Source organism: Euphorbia lathyris, chromosome 9 (genome assembly GCF_963576675.1).
Source record: "Euphorbia lathyris chromosome 9, ddEupLath1.1, whole genome shotgun sequence".
In the NCBI taxonomy this organism is placed as follows: Eukaryota; Viridiplantae; Streptophyta; class Magnoliopsida; order Malpighiales; family Euphorbiaceae; genus Euphorbia; species Euphorbia lathyris.
In genome coordinates, this window is record NC_088918.1 from 13,191,835 (window position 1) to 13,209,371 (window position 17,537).

A 17,537-nucleotide genomic window follows, 5' to 3' on the forward strand; every position below is an offset into this window, starting at 1 on the left:
CTCACAAGTGAAACAGTCTTAGTCAACATCTGACTAAAACTGTCTTACACTAAGATCGGCCAAGCTGACCAAAGCTGAGTTAATAAACTCACTAAAATTATCAAGTCAGCAAGATTAATTAGCGAAAAAGTTACATTAGTTCCTAACCCCCTCTTGGAACTAATCACACGGGACCAACAAAGAATTCATCCTGGGTGTATTCATACCATATTATAGGTTATTCAAAATTAAGGATTAATTAAAAGATGTTGTAATGAAAGGTTAACTCTAATACTAACTAGAAAAAATTTCAGTTTAATATGTCTGAATGAATGATGATATGTTTATTGATGATACGTAAGGAATATGTGTGATAATTTTATTTGGATATACAACTTGTTGGGTGTTGTTAATGAGTTACAAAATTAGCTTATTAAAATTATAATAAATCCAATTTGGATTTTATTTTTTATTAAAATTATAATAATAATTTTTTTAATACAAATTATATTAATTCTGATTCTGATCATTAGATAATCAAACAGTTCCAAATAGGAATAGCAACGGGTACTCAATCCGCGGCTATCCGGCACTATCCAGCCCTAATGGGACTATCTGTACCCTGTATAAAAGGGTGTAGGACGGATATGGGAAGACCCCCAGGGTACCCGCTATCCGCTATCTGTCATAAATTTTTTATATATTAAAAAATATTATTGTGTTTTAGATATAAGATGTGAGATTTGAATACCAACCTTTTGTTCTTCGCTCATTAAGTGATACTACTAAGCTACTTTAATTTTATTGATTAAGGTTCAATTTGTTCAAATCTTAGATGGATGATTTATTAAATTTATACTTTGTTAAATTTGGAATATTTTTTGTTTTATTTATTGATTCTTAACGGATAAGGGTACCCGTGGGTACCTGTGAATTAAATAAGAAGAGTATGGGATGCAAAACATATATCTGTTAGGGTAATAGAAAGGGTACGGGTAATTAAAAAATAAACAGGAGGGTTTGGGATTAACACTACCCGCGGGTACCCTACCCATTGCCATCCCTAGTTTCAAAGGGAATAGATTCTGATTCCAGATTGAACCAAACAGACTAAATAAATAGTCATTCCGATTTCGATTCTGATTCCGTCACATTCATTCCAATTCTGAAGGTTAAACCAAACGCATATTACCTTATAATAAAATTAGTTTCTGATTCAAAAGCAAAAAACTCATAGGGTGGTTTTAACCGCCCCTAAAAATTGAATAGTACTATTCCTAAAGGTAATGTAGGGGCGGTACAAGTTCGTCGCTAATTTTCACTTTACCTCGCCTGTGATTTCGTCGTTAATTTGTAGCTCCGTTTTTTTTCGACAGATTTTGGGCGGTAAAAACCGCCTCTAGAGTTGGCAGTTACACATGAAAAATTTTGTCGTTAAAATTGGTTTTTTTTGTGGTGCCAGAGTCAGCCTTGAATGTGTGTAGGAAGTGCAATTGTACAGAGCTTCCAAATAGAAGCACTATAAAGATTTTTATGATAATGATAGTCACAGTTCTGTTTTAAGAGTTAAATTTTTTTACGAATTATTTTACCAAAATAGAAAAAGAATAATGCTATTGAATTATTTTGAAACATTTTGATTGTTTTCCAAATGAATGTATTACTTATATGATATTATTGACTATACTAGTTACAGTTGCATCTGCAGAAAAGAGTTTCTCAAAATTAAAGTCGTATTTATAATCAAACTTGTCCAATTGTAAAACATAACCATAATTGGGATTTTTTACCCCGTAATTGAAGCAACCGTAAAAACGTTTCCTCGGATTCATATCACGCCATAAAATCTTCAATGGAACTATTTCTCTACATAAACACATTTTCACCTCCATAATATCCCAAAATTGAATCAAGAAATCACTAAAAAACGAATAGGAATAACAAAAAGAAGAAGAAGAAGAATGGCGGATTTCTGATTTACCGTTAGGTTGAAGAATAAGTTGAAGAATTGGGGATTTGATTACTTAAATACTAATTTTTTGGGTCTAAAGATCTGATTATCACATTCCACGAGCGTTGCATCTTTTGTATTTTACGTGTTTCTTAAATTGCAGTCCATATCAGTAATTTGAGGTTGTGTTTTACAATTGGAAAAGTGTGACGGGTTCTGTTATACTTTGGAGTCTTTGTGAGTCCTCAATCAAAGTCACGCCAAAAGGAAAATGGACAATTTCCAAATTTCACTACTATGGTGTATGTGGACACTATTACCACATAAATCGCTAAGATGGCCCACAAATGATGTGGACCCTCCACCCAATAGATCATGACGAATGATCGAATTTGGTGGCCCTCCTACTGTCTGCACGTGGAACATCACCATCTCCCAATCTCCTCCATGTGATCTTCTCACTAAAATATATTATCCTCGCCTAATATATCATTTGTAACAAACCCGTCCGAAGTGGATGGTATCCGGATAAGAAGGCCTGAGCAAAGAGCAATCCTAAGGGATGGCGATGAAGCAGGAATGAACTAAATACTACATCGAAAATAGAGAGATAGTGATTGGGGCTTATTAGTAAGATATACTACATCAAAAATGGAGAGAGTGTGGTTGGAATTTACCCTAAAAAAAATTAAGTAAATGCGGAAGATATATTATACGCGTCTTAAAAAATGTAAAACGACTAAATTCAAGATGTGTTATTCTAATATTAGAGAAAACAAGTTTTACAATTGAAAAAGTAAGAACTTCTTTTTTAATATGTTTTAATTTATTTTATGAATTATGTAATAATATTCTAAGGTACGTGCAACATATATTCCACATTTAACTTACTTTTTTACAGCTGAATGATTAATTGATTACATTTTATGCAAGTTCAGATGGTTAACTGAATATTTTATGCAAGTTGAGATGGCTATTGAAACACTTTGAAAATTCATAGAGTCAATCATGCTTTTTAGACAAGTTCAGGGGGCAAGTGATGTATTAAGTCTATTAACTTCAGTCTATGTTTATATGTAGGGGCGGTTCCAATATTTTAGAGGTCATAATTATCTTTGGAACTTATAGAGTTCGAAGCAGTTAACAGTTATATTATTATTAGGGTACTATACAAAAATAATAATAATAATGTGTTATGACTTTCTTGTAAACATAGTCACGTGATTTAAAAATTTGTAAAAAAAATATATGTGGTTTATGCAGTTTGCAAATTCGAGTATTCTGTCAAAAATTGTTATCGTATCTATTTATTCCAAAAGGGAACCATTTGGAGAAATTAAAAAGTCAAACTATGCAAATTAACTAACCACAAGTATTTTTTTAACCGAAAAATTCACATCCTCTAATCGCAAATTGCACAAACAAAAAACTTATGTTTGTAAGTTTTTAAACTGCGGGATTGTGTTTGCAAATGGAGCAAAGCACATTTTTTTAAACTGTGGATGGGTTATATAGCCCAAAGATCTCGGAAGCTATTGCCCTTAGAACCTCAATACAATGGGTTGCTTCCCTTGGACTCAGCAACGTCGTCTTCGTGGTAGACGCGAAACTAGTGGCAGATTGTTTCAATTCGTTTCAAAGCGATTTGTCGGAGTTTTGAGGTATCATTCAAGAATGCCAACAATTATGCGCTCAGGCCGCTGATTATTGTGTTACTTTTTCGTCTAGACTAGCGAATACTGCAGTTCATGCAATTGCAAGGCAAGCCACTACAACAAATCATCACTTGCGCCACGAATCATGCCACGAGAATTCAAAATTCGTGGCATATTTCCTTTTAGCCACGGGAAAAAGAGATTCCTGTAGAAACTCTAGATTACTTGATATATTTATGCCACGGGTAATGATTTTTCGTGGCAAAAATATACTTATGCCACGAATTGTGCCACGATACATTGTTTTTCGTGGCTAAATCTATTTATACCACGAAAAAAGTTTACATGTGGCATAAAATTACTTATGCCATGAATAATTTATTTCGTGGCAAAATATCAATTAATTTTTGAATAAATAATTAATATTGAGGTATTTTAATCTATTATACTAGTTAGTCCATATATATATATTTTAAGGTCCTTGAGTTTTTCTTGATCAACTTTTTAGTCCCTCAATATATTTTTATATATTAAAATATAAAATTATCCTTAATTATATAAATGAAAACTTATCTTTTTAATTTTTTAAATTTAATTAATATATTTACAATGAAAATTTGATGCAATATATTATATATACACAATAATAATTCTATACTAATATAAAAATATTCTATTATTTATTATCTTAAATTTAAATTTGTGTTTTCTTCTTTATTATTGTTTAATATAACGATGGAAATTATATCAGGGGATTTAATTCTGCTACTCTCTATATGTATTCCCTACCAAAAAAAAATCCCACTACTCTCACGGTGTAGTAAACTAATAATAAAACGATATTTTATTTTTTTAGATATAGTATCCAGTTGGATCTCTAAACTAAGGCTTTAAACTCAATTAGGACCCTAAACTATCAAAATCATCAATCAGGTCCATGAACTAACTAAAAATCATCAATTGAGTCCCCATTCTAAACAAAAATCTTCAATTGAGGTCTCATCAAAAATTATTCGGTTGAACAATTTCATACATTCTTTTTCAAACTCATTTTGAATTAACACATATATTATTAGACTGTATATTAAATAGTCATAATTTCTAATTTTAGGATAGGATATGAATTGAACTGATAATTTTACTTAATTCAAGGACTTAATTGATAATTTTTATAGTTTAAAGTTGTAATTAATTTTGAAGCGTTTTTTTAGGTATGCAAATGGGTCTTATACTTTTTTTACAAGGGAGAGGCGGGAGTTGCATATTATTCTCCCTCCCATTTTTTCATTACCAAACGTTCTCTCTTCCTCGGTCTCGATCTTTCCCACACCCTTGTCTCTCCACTCCCCTCCTCTCTCATCAGTTCTATTTACTCATCATTTTAAATGTACGATTCCTGATGGGAAAACTACTTCTCATCCCCGATTGAACCACCCCTGTCGACCATTGAACCACCGCTGTCCACTACTCTTAAAATTCCGAATTTTTCTTTGTTTTTTGGACGGCGGCAACATCAAACACCAAAGTTTTCTTCAATTGAGGTGAGTTAACCCTTCACTTTGAATGGATTTAGGGATTTTGAATGGGTTTGCTTGAATGTGATATTTTATATAGAACGAGTGTTTGCTTGGGATTAGGGATTTTGAATGGGTTGAGAGATTTTGAATGGGTTTAGGGAAACTCCCAATATTCAAGGAGAGTTTAATTGGTTAAGGGAAATCTTAAAGGTTTTACATACTATATGGTCTACTATTTTTCAGTTTATATAGGTTAGAGAAGGTATTAACTAATGACAGTCTTTCTCTTGTCACTTCAATTCATGTTAGTGACTACTTCCTATTAGTTTACTTCTCATTGAATATGATGCGTTGAGTATGATAGAAATTGATGATAAGCCCATGTCAATTGTTGACTTGAAAGAATATAATGTCTCGTTTGTAAATGTCAATTTATAATTCATTTGGAATTGTTTATGAACCATTCATAAATAATATGATATGATTCTATTGATGAAAATTGCTATAAATATCTCAGATGTCGTGTTTTGAAGGTTTTGGAATCCAATAAGCTTATAAAAGGGATGAAGAAGTTTAATCACTTAGTGTTAAGTGAGAAGAATTTCAGGGAGAAATATATTGATCAATTCATAGATGAAATCCTGGTTTGTTGGAGTCTTATCTTGGTATCAAGGAAGCATAAAGCTCGATGGAGAAGAAGTAAGTTTTCCTTTACAATGAAAATAGATTAATAGTTTTTAGTTTTACTAATTATGGTTTTGTCTTTCAAATGCTATCAGTATTGAATTCAATGTATATATTTTGGGAACTGATCTAAAACTCTCTCTTGCATGCCTTCAATAAGATTGAAAGAAAACACCTGTTGATTAGAGGATAACAATTTTTGGCTTCGTATCAAAATCATGTTTAGGTGCTTCTAGTGAATGCCTTTTTGTTGAGGAAAAATATTTTCAATTTCCCAATGCAATCATATTGTTCCATTCTGCCATTGTTTTGGCTGTGTTCTTTTGGTTCTTACTTTATATTGGATAAAGAACACCAATCAATTAATGGTCCTTTTCTCTGTTGTATAATTAATGGTCCTTAATTGTCAAGCATTCTGGCCATTACAAATATTCTTGCAGAATTCAGTTAATAGGCCAAAGTGAATACATATGCTGAAATGTCAATATTACTAGTTTTCGGAAGCCCCCTTTACTTAATGTTCCATCTCAAGTATTACATACTTTCGAAATAAGAAAAATAAACTTTTAAATTGGTTGGTCCTATGACAGACAATATCCAATTAATATAGACATGATATGTGCAGATATTAATTATTCAGGGTTTAATATGTTAAATTAAAAGATTAACAATGTAGTGTGTAAAAGTTGAAAAGTGATATGTACAAATATTAATTATTGAGGGTTTAATATGTTAAACTAAAAGATACCAAAATAGGTCTATGGTTTTTGGAAAAGTAACAATTTAAGCTCTACGTACAAAATAGCACCAATATAGGTTTAAGGTTTAAAAAAAGTACCAATTTAGGCCTCGATAACAGAACGAGACACTTCATTGATATTACTTCGTTAAGTTCTGTCAATTGTACGTGGAGTGAGAAATCAGAATTTAACTGAGTAATATGAATGACATGTCTAATCCGTTATCGATGCCTAAATTGATACCATTTTTTAAATGTTAAGCCTATATTGGTGCTATTTGTTCCTGGATTCTAAATTGACACTTCCCCAAAAACCATAGGCCTATTTTGGTACCTTATCTCAAAGATTAACAATGTAGTGTGTAAAAGTTGAAAATTAAAACAGCCTCATGATATTACCATACCTTTTTCTCATCATTTGTTTATCTTCTGTATGGAATTTCCTTCGATGGTTGGTCCCTCTTTTTCTCTATTGATCTTCGACAAATGACTGCTTACCCATGCTAAGTTGGTTAAGATCTGTTCTTCAAGCTCAATGATGGAAGGTTCAATGTCCAATCCTAAACTTGCAGCTTTCTCTTCTTATTTCATTTTGCTTTCTTGATCGATTCCTCTTCTTATTTTTGCACTCTTTTTTTATGAACAAACATAATTTTATCTTTACCAACCAAACATGCAAAAGCCCAAGTTGGTCAGATCTATTTTTACCTAAATTTACAGCCTTTTAGGTTCTTTTGTATCCCTATTCCTTTTGATTAGGAATGCTCACGTTGGGTTTTCCTATTGATAAATTTATTTTGCTTCTGGTTTTTTCTTAACTGTTGTATCTATGAGAACATCTCATAGAGAAAGCTGCACTTTTAAGTTAGTTTCTAGTTCATTTTTTTCTCAGTTTCCCCAAGTTGAGTTTCTAATATGGTCCTTCAATTCCCTATTATTTGCTTATGGAATTTTTTTTTCTTTCTTGGATACTCTCTTTCAATGTTGCTTTCATATCTTGTTCTTCATGTTCCATTTTTTTTCTGTTAATTAGATAATTAACTATCTGTTTCTTCTTTGATTTTTGTTTTATTTTCCTGCTTTTCTTTTTTATTTTGAGTTGATGAGTTCAAATATTGGTCTCTTGAATTTTGTAGGAGAGATCCTATTTTGTTTTTGGTTAATGCTTCCAATCTCCATGTGTAATTGTTACGCTTATCCAAATTGCATGAAGAGTTCAAATGTTTATATTAGGAATTGTGCAACTTTGTGAGATACATGTCAAATTTTAGTTTACAATTTTGGTTGTGGATTTGACTATAGACTATAATCTGAGTCTTTATTATGAATTGATTTTTCTTAATTGGCATTTACATCCATGAAGTTTAATAAACTGATTTTTTTTTGTAGTCTCAAAACTCCGACATTTAGCTTGGCTATTTACCAAGGTTTTGTTTTTGCAGCTCCTTTCTATGATTGCTGTGAGAGCTCTTCCTATTGCAATTAAAGTTGATATGCATTTCCCTTTTTGCTATTTGAGCTCATTTCATTAAGGAAACTTCCTTTTTATTTTTGCAGTATTTGTATAAAAGTAATCTTCAATCTTTAAACATCATATATGAGCTCTCAACTTTGAAGCAATATGAGGTCCTAATTTCTTATTGAATTTCCTTTTTTAACTATTTATATGTTTGTATTATCTCTAATGTATTTTGCAGATTGATCTATATGTTTTTGTAGGGTGTTAGATTGGAAATTCGATGCCAAGTGAAAGTTAATGAGATCACAATTGACCTCTAGCCTCATTGAAGTTTAAATTCTCTGTTGTTAGAGCTCAATTCACTCGAAAAGAAGCTTAATTCCTCATCTCAATGCTCAGAAAAAAAAAAAAGAAGAATTTAATTTCTAATAAGTCAATCTTCTAATTGGAACAGAACAATTGGTGACTATAGCCTCAGTAATGATAGTATTATTTAATTTAGTTATAGAGTCGTAGATCTATAAATTATTTTTTGCATTTTTTTTTGCATACTCTAATTATGAACATGCTATGAAGTTCATTCGTAAAACCGATACATTTCCATGATTTCTACTCTGTATGGGAATTAGGATTGAATTGACAAAAATAGTGAATACCTTGACTTCAAACATTCTTAGGAATTTATATTTTCCATAAAGCTCGAGCCTTCAGTTCCACCTTGTTTAGTTCCTTCACTGCAGCACAAATGACTCATGTAAGATAAGATATCTGAAGAATAACATAGTTAAGAGTGGAAAGAGAGAAATCACATGGAAACTATCTTGTGAGTTCGTTTCAGATTTTTTTATTCCCGTTAAACACATCTGCTAAGTGGTCAAAAAGCAACAAAATAAGGATTATACTTGAACTTAAATCTGTAGCATTTGTGCCTATATTTTTGTCTCAATTAAGATGCTCTTCATTGCTATTTAGTAGTAATGTTCCTTATTAATTTTATCATTGTTATATGAAGCTTTGAATCTCATCACCTGCATTATTTTGATTGAATTAGTTGCTATTATTAATAGCTTATACTCTTCATCAGGAGTTCTTGTACTGTCTGGGCAGATTGCTTCTGTGGGAGACACGTGTGCTGAAGGGTAGTAAGGTTTTGCGAGTCAGGCTTTAGATATAGTATTTAAGTAAATTTGATATTATTATTTGTTATTCCTTTTAAATCATGGTATCAGTTTTATTCATATCATGCTTATATTTGTATTTTATGGATGCAGGTCTCTAAACAACAATTTTTTAAGCGGATATATACCAGATTATTTGCAGTCGCTTACATGATTGATGAATTTGTAGGTTCTTAATTATGTTACCAAAATGGAATAGAATTGAGAGATTTATTTTTTGTTGATAGGAGTTTCTTTCTTGAATTTTTCTATTGAATGATAGAATTATTGGTGTTTAATTATTAATTATTTATTTTTTGTGATTAAAATTTTAGACTTTGTTTATTTTTTATTTTTTTATTGAATTTAATGCAGATATGTTCAATCCAAAAGTTCTTATAATAATAACAATAATAATGAAAGAAATTAAAAATTAATTCAAAATAAATTGTCAAAATTTGATCAAGTTTGTGACGATTATATTCGTGGCTAAGCAAAGTCTCTAGCTACAAGTGTTTTATGCTCGAGGCTAAGTAAAGTTTTAGCCACGAATGTTATAATTTTGCCACGGTTATACTTGTGGCTTAGTGAGGTTGATTGACATGAACCATTATATCTTGCCACATGTATTCTACTATTGCCACGAATTTGCATGTGGCAAAGGGATATGATTAGCCATGGATGTTTCTGTGGCATAAAACTCAATTTATGCCACAACCATCATTTTCCCGTGGCCACTACCTAGTCACGCTCACTTGTGCCACGGGAGATTTATTTTGAATTTTCGTGGCTAAATACTATAGCCACGGAAATATTATACTTGTGCCACGACTCTAACTGTGGCACAAGTGATGATTTGTTGTAGTGAGCGTGTTCCAATGCTAGTCATTTTTCAAGCTCTGTTATACCACATTGGTTAACATATATTCTTTGTAAAGACATTATTTCCTCTGGTTAATAAAGTTTGAAATTTAAGATCAAAAAAAAAATTTACTCTAATTGTTAAAAGAGAAGTTGTCAAATAACCTTTGGATTCTTCATATTGCTTCATTGATGTTGAGAGACGGTAATTAAAAAAAATGACAATATGCTATTATTATCGATTTTCAAATATATTTTAATTGATTACATTCTTGTGTTCTGCATATAATTACCACTCGATTCAAATGGGGATAATATATAACGACCTGGTCCGAAATGGGTGGCGCCAGGGTAGAAGTCCTGAGCAAGAAACGACTCTAAGGGATGTCGATGAGGGCAGGAATGAACTGAATCTCATATTGGAAATGGAGAGAGAGAGTGTGACTGGAGCTTATTAGTAGGTTGCAATCCAATACACACAGACACATTTTAAAGCTGTGAAGTCTAAGGTGTTAGATTTGGATCAACGTGGATAATATCTACATGGTATTGCACCATGATGTACAATTTGTATCAGAGCCGACTTTCCACGTACAATATCAATATGTGTATGCGTGGAGTTCCATTTGACATTAAATTCAAAAAGTTGTCAATAAATTTTTCTAAATTGGAGACTCTAGACAGCTGTTTAGACCCAGGGCCGTCTCTAGACAGCTGTTTAGACCCAGGGCCGTCTTAAACATTTTTGGGGCCCTGTGTTAAATGATAAAAAAAAATAGGTCTTATTTATCAAAAAAAAAAATTAATACTTTCATATAATAATAATGTTACAAAATGAAACACCAAAATACTTTTAACTTGATTTTTAACATACTAAATATAATAAAAATAATTAAATTAGATATTGTATAATAATAATAAAAACTGGGTGTAACCTTAGGCATCCTTTCTTTTCTAGTGAGAGAAGCTCTAGCTTCTTTCTAACTTCTACACCATTCTCTTCTCTTTGCTCTTCTCTTCAAAATATCATTTTTTTTTTCTATTCACCATTATCACTTCCACTTAACGATTCTGATCTTGCATTTTAATTAGGTTTACTTTTAGAGGAGGAAGAAGGAAGATTGTCTTCCTTCTTCCTCCTCCCATTTATATTTTAGTTTTCGTTTTTAGCTTTAGATTTACATTTTCTTGTTAGTTTGAAGTTTATATACCTCATTGAACTTCTTTTTCCGCCAGATCTACACTTTTGAGTTATACTTCTTTCTTTTATTCTTTTTTCGGTCTTAGCAAGAGCGGAAAAGGTTTATCTTGTCCGTAGATCTATAGATCTGCGTGGATGCACAAACAGAAAGGACTCAGATCCGAACGTCCGGAAGAGCTTAAAGGACGAAGTATGGATTACAACAGTTTTTCAACGGGATTCGACTTACGAGAAGGATATGACTTCTATGTTTATTGTATTTGTATTTTTTCTGATTTTTAGTGCTCTTTGTAGTCTATGTATTGCTCTTTGTAGTCTTTTCTTCCCTTTGTGGGTCCTTGCCTATATGGGATGGAGGTTTTATTCCTCTTTCTTTCGTGCTGTATTTGTATTATTAAGCTAATGGAATGATATGTGGTATTTTATCAAAAAAAAAATAATAAAAATTGGGTCCCTTAAGACTCTTAGAGTATTAATTTTCTGGATACGTTAACATTCACTTAATTTTTCGCATAATAATTAATAATAATAATTTATTTAGATTTGTATAATAATAAAAACTGGGCCCTCTTAAATTCGAGACCATGTACGGAAGAACTCTTTGTACACCCTTCTCCTATTCCCCTGTTTAGACCGACTCTCTTAAAAGCCGATGCTCTATACATTCTTCACCCTTGATTATAATGACTTTTAAGTAATGTAATCAAAAGTCAATCTTTTAAGATCAAAAGTCAATCGTCGCTTGTTTTGTTATGTTATAAATAAAGCCAAAACATGAAGAAGAAGAAAAAAGTTGTAATAGCAACAAATTACAAATTTAGCCATTCATAGGGAGAACAGATTTAGTATTTATAAGTATAATTTTAAATCTAATGTTCTAGGGAAAATTACAAAACTAGGTTAAATGGGAAGTCCATTTACATATTTAACTCATTTACTCAACCTATTATATATCTAGACTGATTTTATATGACTTTTCCATAATACCCCTAACATTCCCACTTCTCCCTTACACGAACGTTCTCTCCCCTCTTCTCATTGGTTGCGCTAAACGGTTGACAGCTCCTCCATCAATGATTCCAAGACTTTTGATCTTCCTATCTTCCTTTAAATTGCATGAAATCTGCACCATTTCTCCAAATCACAATGTATTTCTCTTCTTCCTCTCTTCATCTCTTGATTCTGCAACTTCCTAATCCTAGAAAACGAAGCCATGGTTCTTCATCTTCCATTTCCTGCTCGTTTCTTGGTATTTTTCTTCTTGTGTCCATCGAAGAAATCGTGATTCTACGTTATTTTCATCGTTTTTCCCAGTTTATCATATTGGTTTCGTCGAAAAATGTAAGTATATACTGTTTTTTCTGTATTTTTCCCCTAAATCCACTTAGCATATGCGGTTTTCGCGTAGTCTGTGGGGAGAAATTTATCGATTTCACTTCGCGAAACGATGATTAGTCGAAGTTTGTGAGGTAATTCGATAAATTTCTCTCGCAGACTGATAGAGACATTTTGTCCCTATCTTTTAGCGTGATTTACGGTTTAATTACAAAAACAGTATGTTTTCAAATAAATTACAAAATAAAAATAAATTTTATGTTTTCAGTTGATTTCCCTAGTTTTGATTAATTTCAGAAAAATAAACGTCAAGTTAACTCGGTTCTCGAAGATCGTATTTTTCAGGTACAAAGAAGAAAACAATCAAGCACTAATTCACGGATACGCGGGGTGCAAAACATGGCACGCGGGGCGTAGCCACTTCCCCTCAACACACGGCAGTCGATTGCGCATTCCCACTTGGTCAATACCAACCACGCGGGGCGTAAACCAGTCTACGCGGAGCGTCCCAGGCATACTTCAAGCAAATGAGTTCCAGGAGCTCAACCACGCGGGGCGTATCCCAGTTTACGCGGGGCGTGGTTGAGTCAACTAGTCTAAATTTGGTCCACACGGGAGAAATTATCAACGGGATGGGCTAATCTTGCAGATACGCGGGGCGTACTACCCTCTACGCGGACCGTACCTTGTGAAACCTGCAAAAATAGTGTGAATTCTTATTTGTAACTTATGTATTTACGATTTTACCCATGAGCTTGATATGTATAAATAAGAGTGATTAGCACTCATTTCAGCATTTAGACTTTTGTATAGCTAAACTCTACCACTTTGAGAGCTTGTTCATTTGTTCCGCCATCCCGTCGAAACTCCGTTCCACCCTCTTCCACCAAGCTTAGGAAGTTCCACCTCCAAGACCTAGGTGACAGCCTTGAGTCCGATTAGCTAGTTCTAAGGGCCGATTCTTCCTTTTTACTTGTTAATTAGCTTGCACTCTTCCTATGTACTAGGCTTGGTTGTACTCATATTCTTTTCATTCCATATTTATAATATATGATTTGAATTCCTGTTTCTTTATACGTGTTGATATTTGCTACTTGTTTTGATACTCTTAATTGATTATTGTGTAAGGGAGACACGATTTCCGGCGACCCGGAGGGACGGGTTATCTTTAGGGATTCATATAGATGCTGCCCTACCGGGAGTAACATTCCAGAAACCGTAGGAATTGACAAGCCACGGAACTTACGGGCCCTAGTTTCTGATCCCCAGCATTAGACACGCCTTGACTAGGAACCACGTCTTCTAAGTACTTCACGATGCGGTCCGTCTACACATAGTCGTCTTTGCAAGAGTAAAGTATCAATCGTATATGTTCGGAGTCTTTGCTTATTATAATTATAACTTAGCATAGTCCGTAGAGTTCGGTTATACAAGTCTGTCTCACCGTAGTTTAGGGGTAGTTTGTAGTCATCACCCAAACCAACCTAAAGTATTCACCGCCTAGATAACGAATAGAACCGAGTAGTTTAATGCTTGTAGATATAAATCTCATGGATTCGATACCCGGTCTTAACCGGATTATTACTTAATACGACGGGGTACACTTGCCCCTACGTAGTAGCGTCTAGTAGAGTTAAAGCACTTAGAAAGATCATATCCATAACCAAAGCACACACACGTCATATCACATATTATTATCACTCTACCTAGATCCGCTCATCACAGACTCCACGAAATCATCGTTTTGCGAAGTCAAAGCGTCACATTCCTCCTCGCAAACGTCGCGAAATCATTGTTGTGCTAAGTAAAATCACCCTTTTCCTTGCACATTTATGTTCGTATACTTAGCGAATCATGGTTTCGCGAAGCCAAATCTTCCTTTTTTCTGACTAACACGATTAAATTTTTCTTAAGGTGGTTGTTAAGCCCAAAATATACCTAAAATATCATCAATATTTACATCAGTTTTGTTACGAATTTGTGCTGTTTATATCTATTTAGAGTACTTTTACGTCCAAATATATTTCTTTCATGCAAGGTACCTAAATATTTGGTAAAATCCAAATAGGAGCGAAAAAGGTTAGAAACGAAGGAAAACCCCTACGAAAAGAGTCAAAGACGAAGAAAATCAAACGCACCGAAACGAGGACGGGAAACAAAGTCGGATATGGGAATAAACACCCGTGTCGCGACCGAGATTCCCTAATCTCGGTCGCGACACGCGTCTTCCATACGTCCTCTCTTGCGTTCCGAAGGCTACTCCCCCAATCTCGGTAGAGATTCTGAGATCTCGGTAACATCAGATTTTCCGGCACCACTATCTTCACATGTTCTATTATAAAGAAACGCGTCCGTTCGAGTGGATAAAAACGTCTCTTCGCAGCGGACACGACCCCTAAACACGTTGCTTCAACATCTATAAATAAAGAGTTGATTTCAGAGTTCAGAGAGAGTTAGATAATTAAGATTAGTGCAGAAATTCTGAGTCAGAAACGATTCAGAGTTAGAAGTTCAATTTTGTAAAAGCAATTTGATGTACACACATTGTTGTTTAATTAATTACAAACACAGTAGCAATTAGATTTAGATTAAGATCTGTTCAAGATTAGTTTACATTTTGGTAGTAGAAGAACCATCTCTATTCCGAAGATTCAGCGAGAAGATTAAGTAGCGGATTCGACCCCGGAGCCTGACAAACTCTAACGAGGTTTGAGGAAGGATTGACAACCCGGACTCACTAAGTCCTCTTGAATGCTTCCATGCTTTTTATTCTCTGTAAACTTGTATCAAATTCACATTTCATCTAATAAAGTTCATTCGATTCAATATAATTTTATGTAGCACTTTGGTAAAAGATCCAAAGTGAGTTCGGTGTTTTCATTAAAACGTAGTTAAATTCAATATCTTTACAAGGAAACTTTGTTGAACACTTAGGTAAATTTATTCTTAAGGACGATATGATCGTTAAGTCGGCTTATCGAAAATAAATGTTAATTTGGTTAAGGTAGCAATCTAATCTGACCGTAGGAGGATTGTCTGCGGTTCAAAGCCTTTTAATTGAAGGAGTTTACATTATTACACTTTTATAATTTATACAAAGTTTAAAGTTGTTTTCTTTGCTTAATGCAAACGAATACATTTATTCTCTTATTTTAAACACTAAACGTTTCTGTTTTGTAATTCATATTCAAACAGAATTGATTTCTAACATTCTTTGTACATTCTAAGCTAATTCTTATTCAATAAATCTCAAAACCAATTTCAAATAACGATTATCTATTTTTATAAACCTTAAGTCGTATTTAAACTACATTTAAATAAGTTTTTGTTGAAAAACGTTCCCTATGGGATCGATATCTTTTTATTACTACAAGCGAAATCGTGCACTTGCGGAAATCGCTCAACAGTGGTTGAATACATAATATTCATTCCTCGAAGCCGGTGTGTTGGGGTGCCATGAGAGACATCCATTCCAAAAGGCCTGCACTTCCAACCATCGGTTGTGAATAGAAGTCTACACCGTGGGACACGTCCATCCCTGTGGTGAATAAGAGTCTATGTATCGTGAGACATCCATCCATCGGTGGTGAATAAAAGCCTATGTATAATGAAGTGATTTATTAGGAGTTTATTATGGCAATCTTGTTCTGTACCGTGAGACACATCCATCCATCGGTATTGAATAGGAGTCGATGTATTATGAAGTGATTTGTTAGGAGTTTATTGTGGCAATCTTGTTGTAAATTTTGATAATGTTATGATTTTAATGTTAGAATTTGTTGTTGTTTGGCATTTTTTCTTATATATCACTTCGCGAATTAGCTTCAAAACACATCAAGGCTTCGCATATGCTAATTAAATTCATCAACTAAACCAAACATTAGCTTCGCAGGCTTCGCATAAGATCGAATCTGTGAAGTCAGATGGGGGGAGACAGACGCGCGTAAATATAGAGGGTATTATGGGAAAGTCACACAAAATCAGTGTAGATATGTAGTAGGTTGCGTAAATGGGTTAAACATATAAATGGACCTCCCATTTGACCCATTTTTGTAATTTACCCAATGTTTTATTAAATTAGACAATTTTAAGACTCATTAATTAGTTTTTTTAGCTTCAGAAGATATGCAATTTCAAGTCGATTGGTTGACCAAGACGATGGATGTTGGAGGGTGACCAAAATACGAAATTGTACACGTATAAAATAATACAATTTTAAACCTAACATTTACCAAATTATGGAATGTTAAACCTCTTTAATAAAATATGAGTTTTTTTAAGTATCAAAATATATGGAATTTCAAGCTTAATTGAGTGATCGGAACGCTGAAGATTGGAGGGTGATCAAAATATGAAATTGATTGCTATATTGATGCAATCTCCTCTTATTGTATGGTTGCCCGATGCTATGGAAGGATGATACGACTCGTCGTCGAAATCGATCAATCGGGGATTGTTTCGGGTGGAACAATCAAAACACCAATTCTCTTTTCTAACAAGAGGAGCTGAAATTTCTTATTGTTGTCTGTCAAATAACAAAACTAATGGCTCTTAAATAGAGCTAGAATCCCTATTGCTACGGAAACAGTAAAACCTATTACTACTAGGAATAGTAAAACAACTAATGCTAATAACTAAACAAATAAGAAAACATAGTTATACTAGGATAAGGCTTCTACTGGACAAAATCCTTCAGCCATACCGGGGCTTGTCGCGATCTGTCTGACCGGTGAACAGCGGCTGCTCCCTCGCCGTCGGTATCGTCCCCACCGTTAATATTCTCGTCAATAACCGAAGGTGTATCATTTCCTCCCCCATCAAAAACCACCTTGTCCTCAAGGTTGAAATCCGGGTAATCTTTCTTAAATTGGGAATAAGATACCCACGTAGCATCTTCCAAAGCAGTCCCTTCCCAATGAACGAGTATCTCATGACCTGAAACGCCGTCAATGACGACTGGCCGAGTAGCGCAAATAGCTAAAGGAACAAGACGATCAGT

General features: G+C 33.6%; 1 protein-coding gene across 1 annotated transcript; it reads left to right on the plus strand.

Annotated features, from left to right (window-relative positions):
- The first annotated feature begins 4,840 nt into the window (after positions 1–4,840).
- On the plus strand, positions 4,841–9,334 carry LOC136207127 (uncharacterized). The gene is made up of 6 exons (XM_065998408.1): positions 4,841–5,126; positions 5,620–5,801; positions 7,915–7,985; positions 8,083–8,151; positions 9,069–9,123; positions 9,256–9,334. The coding sequence occupies exons 2-6, from the start codon at positions 5,666–5,668 to the stop codon at positions 9,261–9,263; spliced, it is 339 nt and encodes a 112-aa protein (XP_065854480.1). The 5' UTR covers positions 4,841–5,126; positions 5,620–5,665; the 3' UTR covers positions 9,264–9,334.
- Positions 9,335–17,537: the final 8,203 nt, after the last annotated feature.

Bases quoted from the DNA above. Each gene is read 5' to 3' on its own strand.
- LOC136207127 (XM_065998408.1), top strand. From the start codon at position 5,666: ATGAAGAAGTTTAATCACTTAGTGTTAAGTGAGAAGAATTTCAGGGAG. The intron at 5,802-7,914 runs GTAAGTTTTCCT...TTTTTTTTGTAG, and splicing joins TAAAGCTCGATGGAGAAGAA to TCTCAAAACTCCGACATTTA. The intron at 8,152-9,068 runs GTCCTAATTTCT...ACTCTTCATCAG, and splicing joins CAACTTTGAAGCAATATGAG to GAGTTCTTGTACTGTCTGGG.